This window comes from Lucilia sericata, unplaced genomic scaffold (genome assembly GCF_015586225.1).
Source record: "Lucilia sericata isolate MDLA Ls3-8-SP2 unplaced genomic scaffold, ASM1558622v1 Contig000186F_arrow, whole genome shotgun sequence".
NCBI lineage: Eukaryota > Metazoa > Arthropoda > Insecta > Diptera > Calliphoridae > Lucilia > Lucilia sericata.
The window spans coordinates 518,886-525,044 of NW_023994214.1; the positions used below are offsets into that span (position 1 = coordinate 518,886).

Sequence of the window (6,159 nt, forward strand, 5' to 3'; positions counted from 1 at the left end):
GTACTCTTGTGTGTAGTCTTCTGTATAGTCTAGTCTATGTTTAGTGTATAGTCTAGTCTATGGTCTAGTCTATAGTTTAGTCTATAGTATAGTTTATATTGTAGTCTATATTCTAGTCTATAGTCTAGACTATATAGTTTATAGTTTAGTCTAGTCTATAGTCAATTCTACGTTCTGGGCAATAGTATAGTTTTTAGTCTAGTCGATATTCTAGTCTATAGTGTAGTCTTTAGCCTACTCTATAATCTAGTCTATGGGCTATTCTTTAGTCTCGTCTATAATAGTCTGTTGTCTAACTTATAGGCGAGCCTATACTCTATTTTATAGTCCATAGTCTACCTGCTTGAGGATTAAAACTTTATATGACTAATATGTTTTTGGTTTTCTGGAGTATAAAGATTTGTTTTTCATTAATTTTGTAACCCACTGTATTTGGTTAATTTGGCTTTAAAATTTATTTTACTTTGAAAATAAGTGTAGTAAAGTTTTATTTTTGTATGTAATAAATTTTATTTTTATTATACTGTGTATGTATTGTATATAAATTTGGTTGGTTTTGGTTTTTGCCACTTCATCATATTTTGAGTTATTAAGATTTCTGTTCCGTTTTTACGTCTTCGGTCTGGAATAGTTAGTTATCTTAAATGTTTTCGTGGAAATGAATAACAAATAAAGAGCTATAAATGAAATATCGTAAATATTTATAAAGTACATATATATACGCTTGTAATTTTACTCGACTTTCTTTAAGATATACATATTAATATATATGTACATTAGGGCACTTTTATTTTTTCATTTATTTTTCCAATATCGACGAGTAAGAAAGCTATTACTAAGACCAATATTTGGAACCGTTACAAACATAAGTACTAACTCACAATGGTTTTGTAGGGTATAAATAGTTAACAATCTTGACTTTGCTTTCGTATTATACGGTTGCCTTTACTATTGTTACGGACAATATTACAATTCCCCAAATTATTTAAAACATAAAAAAAACAACAAAAAGTGCAAGTGCATTCTTCTTAGTAATAACAAAATAAGTACAAATAAAAATTGCATTCTTTTGTACAATAACAAAACAATCGTAAATCTGAAAGTACATTCTTGTGTACAATAACAAAACACCTAAGTAAAAATAAACAATACTTAAAAAACTCTAAAAACAACAACAAAATACAATAACATAAATAATATTATTATTTATTAATCGTTTACCAATTATATTAAAAACAAATAAGCAAAAGCCAATAAGTAACTTCTTTTTATATTAACTAAAACTAAGAACAATGAATAAACCGCCTAATATTACAAACCAAACAATGTTTGATCTCGACAATAATAAACATATGAATGACTTATCCCTCGGTCCAAAATATCTAGTTATGACTAGAGTACAAAGCGATGACACCTTGACAAACGTTTCTCCTTTTCTTATAAAAAAAGTAATTGATTGTGTTTGTGGAGAAGTTGAAACCTGCAAAAAACTACAAGCTGGAACTATTCTAATTAAAACCAAAAACTCTGTGCAAGCTAACAAATTAATCAAATTAATATCACTCAGCCCTACTATCAAAATTGAAATATCAGAACATAAAACTTTAAATACTACGAAAGGTGTTATATATTGTAATGACCTCAGAAATATAGAAGAAAATGAAATTTTACAAGAATTAAAAAATCAAAATGTTATAGAAGTCAAAAAAATTCTGAAAAAGGTAGATGATAAATTGGTTGAAACTGGTCTTTTAATAATTACTTTCTCATCAATCAATCTACCGGAAACTATTAATATTGGTTATCAAATTACTAGAGTTAGACCCTATATACCATTACCACTAAAATGTCACAACTGTTTCCGCTTCGGCCATATTTCTAAATTTTGCAAAAACGATAAACTATGCGTCAACTGTGGAAACATCGATCACTTAGCAGAAAATGAAGTTTGTGAAAATCCTAAATTGTGTAATAATTGTGTAGAAAATAAACTCACCGACACTAAACATTCTGTAGTAAGCAAGACATGTCCAATTTTTTTAAAATATAAAGAAATTCAAGCCATCAAAACTTTAGAAAAAGTCGATAACAAAACTGCAATGCAAAAATACAACGAGAGACATATTAACAAATCGACTTTTGCTACAGTTACTAGACAACATGTTGACTACTCCAATATCGATAACACAATTATCACTCCATCTACCTCTAATTCCATTAAAACTTCGCCAACACCTATTCAAAACATACAACCGAAAACTTTTACTGCCAACGTAAAGCAAACCACAAGTTCAATCGACACAATTCAAACCAAAACTATGTCACCACCCAAAAAAAATCAAACTATCAAAATTTTACCAAAAACAACATCCCGACGTACTAGAAGTCAACTTAAGAACGAGGCCAAACGGGTAAAAACATCACAAGGAAGTCAGGATAGCGATGGAACGGATCAAAACACGGCGGAAGAATAATTAAAAAATTATATATTCGTTGATTACTGGGGCGGTCTGATGACTGGGCTTACTTCCGGTTTCGTGACTTATGTCTAGAAGCCGGTATTGGGCTTTGTCGTTGGACTGCCCCATTGTAATCAACAAATTTTTAACAAAATTATATAACAACTACTATCTATAAATCGTAGTTCTATTATACTAACACTATTAAACAAAATATACCTGTAATCCTTTTTTTTTTTTTTTTTTAAACAATATAATGTCTCTTACAATATTACAATGGAACATTAGAGGTTACAGTAACAACTATAACGAACTACTTACTCTTATAAAAAAATACAAACCTAAAATAATTTCCATACAAGAAACTCATATTAACAGTATTGTCAATATTCCTATTCCAATATCTTATAAGTTATATCATTCCCCATTCAGACATAACATACCCCACAACTATGGTGGTTCTGCCATTCTGATACACGCTTCCATTCACCATGAAAAACTAAATTCTCAAAGTAATTTTGATTCAATAGGCGTACTAATACATTCTAAAAAATCGTTTGTCGTTTTTTCTACTTATATACCTCCATCTAGAACTTTCAATTTAAATGACCTTACCTTACTATATTCAACCAATCACCCTGTCATCATAACCGGCGACTTTAATAGTTGGCACAGTAGTTGGGGATCTAGCATTAATAATAAAAAGGGAAAAATTCTATCCAAATTCATAACCCAATCCAGACTAAGCATTTTAAACAACGGTTCGCCTACTCATTTCTCAACCCACAAAACATTTACACATATTGACCTTACAATTGTCTCCTCATCTCTTCTTATTTACCTAGAGTGGAAAGTAGATTCAGATCTATCGGGTAGCGATCACTATCCAATAATATCTTCCATTTTTTCAAGTGATCTATATGACCACAAACAAAAAATAAGACCTCTCTTCAATTTAAATAAAGCTAATTGGAATGAATACTCCACACAAGCTAGGACTTTGAGTACACTGAGACCGATCAGTAGTAATATTAATAAGGAAGCAGCCAATATAAATAAAATTATTTTACAAAGCGCTAACTATTGTATTCCTCAAAGTAAACCCATAAAGAATGAACTTTCGGTCCCTTGGTGGTCAAAAAAACTCGAGGAACTAAAGATCAACCGGAATCACCTATGGAATAAATTCAAGAGGAACATGTCTACCATCAATGAATTAAACTTTAGAAGAGCTAATGCTATTTTTAAAAGAGAAGTAAAGATCTCTAAAAGAAAATCCCTATCTATTTTTACTTCTGAAATCAATCATTCAACACCACCAACGAAAATTTGGGCTAATATACGCAGACTTTGTGGCTTGAAAACGACAACATATATTCACTGTATTGAAGACCCTAATGATTCTAATAACAGGTACTCTAACAGTGCGATTATTGCAAATACCTTTTGCGAATACTGGTCCAATGAATCTAATGATTCCAACTTTTCTTTTCAATTTCAACAAAGAAAACAAAACATACTCTCTAACCAGAAAACTCTTATACCGGGAAGAAATGCTGCATCCATAGAAAACAAAATAACCCTATCCGAACTTCTTATAGCCCTAAACAAACTAAAAGGCAAGACACCAGGCATTGATCGCATATCGTACCCTATGATCAAAAACTTGCATATAGATGTTCTTAAAAGACTGATTACTTTCTATAATGCCATAATGGATAATTACGTTCCGCAAATATATAAAAACAGTCTAATAATTCCCATACTAAAACCTGAAGGTAACAAAATTAGTATATCTTCCTATCGACCTATTTCACTAAACCCATGTTGCTCTAAAGTTCTGGATAAAGTTATAGCAAATAGGCTTTGGTGGTTTGTGACAACAAACAACCTACTAAATAGCCATCAGTACGGTTTTATTAAAGGAAAATCAATAGCAGACCCTTTGATTTATATCGACTTTTTAATAAACCAATCATTAAGATCGAAAAATCACATATCTTTAATATCACTCGATTTTGCTAAAGCATTTGATAAGATCGGCTTGCACACAATTTTGGATCAGTTGGAGGATTGGGAAATTGGACCTAAAATATATAACTATATAAAAAATTATTTAACTAACAGAAAAATTGTAGTCAGAAACAATAATCAATTTTCCAGACATCAACCCCTTTCGAACGGAATCCCTCAAGGATCTCCGCTATCCGTAATACTGTTCTTAATTGCTTATAATAAACTAACCCATATTATTTCATTGCACAAAGAACTCGACTTTATAGCATATGCCGATGATTTTGTAATAATCAAGAAGCTTGGTAACAAAAAGAATATTAATATTAACTTAAATAATCTTATACAAGATATCTCAAACTGGTCTACCACTTCGGGAGCACAATTATCGCTACATAAATGCAAACATATGCATATATGTAGAAAGCATAATTGCAACCCCACTTTACACGTTAACAACAATACCTTTAACACCGTTAACAACCTTAAAATTTTAGGAATTTTTTTTAACAATAAATATCGTTGGAATACACACATTCTCAATATAATCAAATGTCTCTCTTCTAGAAATTTCTCATGTAACACCTCTTCACTTATTGGCGTCCTAAAGTCGATTATAATACATAAAATAAATTATGGAATATACCTTTATGGCTTCTCCCCTAAGAGTATTCTAAACAAAATAAAAACCGTTTTTAATTCGGCGATACGTCTGTCATTAGGAGCATACAGGACAACACCGATTAACAACCTTATATTTGAAGCAGATGTTATGACAATAGAACAATCTAGAGACTTTATTACCGCGAAATTATTTAAATCTATACTTTTAAAGGATCGTTTTCCAGTTTCAAAAATTCTAAATACATCGCTGCATAGAAAATATTTTACAAAAACTAACTCACTATTATCAAGAATAACCCATTTTTGTACAAAGTTCGAAATTCCTTTTAATAACAAGCAAACAATTCTTAATAAATTCCCAAACTCTTTCTTTGACAATAAATCAATAGACTATTCGATGCACCAATTAAGAAAATCAGATACTAATTCAATAATATACCAGAAAAAATTTCTTGAAATTCAAAATAGTCTACCAAATCATAAATTTATTTTTACCGATGGTTCTAAAAGCGAACATGGTGTCAGCTTTAGCATTACTGAAGTAGAAAGAACACTGACTGCCTCAATTCTTCCTGAATATAGTTCAATCTTCTCAGCGGAACTTATTGCGATCTACGAAGCAATTAAAAAATGTACAAACTCACCAGGCAACTTTGCAATATGTACAGACTCATTATCAGCTATTGGCTCATTATTGAACTTAAATAACAACAACTATTATACCAACCTAATAAGACAAATAATCATTGAGAAACACTCCAATATTAAAATAATTTGGATTCCGGGTCACACAGGAATTAAGGGCAACGAAATAGCTGACAGAATTGCTAAGGATGCTTTATCCGCTCCTCTAATTACCACACCAAATTACTCTCAAAGCGATATAAAAAATTACCTTAAACAGAAGTTTTACGACCTTAAATCCAACAATTGGGATATTTGCACCCCATGGTATAGGAATATTAATCCTGAAAAACATAATGCCTACCAACTTTTCAAACATAACAACACCCTAACAAGAAAAGAACAAATAATAATAACTAGGCTAAGACTGGGACATACG

The 6,159-nt window shown here is 30.7% G+C and overlaps 1 protein-coding gene across 1 annotated transcript; it reads left to right on the top strand.

The window, feature by feature from the left end:
- Window positions 1-1,292: 1,292 nt before the first annotated feature.
- On the top strand, window positions 1,293-2,474 carry LOC119601716. The gene has a single exon (XM_037952853.1). The coding sequence runs from the start codon at window positions 1,293-1,295 to the stop codon at window positions 2,472-2,474; it is 1,182 nt and encodes a 393-aa protein (XP_037808781.1).
- Window positions 2,475-6,159: the final 3,685 nt, after the last annotated feature.

Bases quoted from the DNA above. Each gene is read 5' to 3' on its own strand.
- LOC119601716 (XM_037952853.1), top strand. From the start codon at position 1,293: ATGAATAAACCGCCTAATATTACAAACCAAACAATGTTTGATCTCGAC.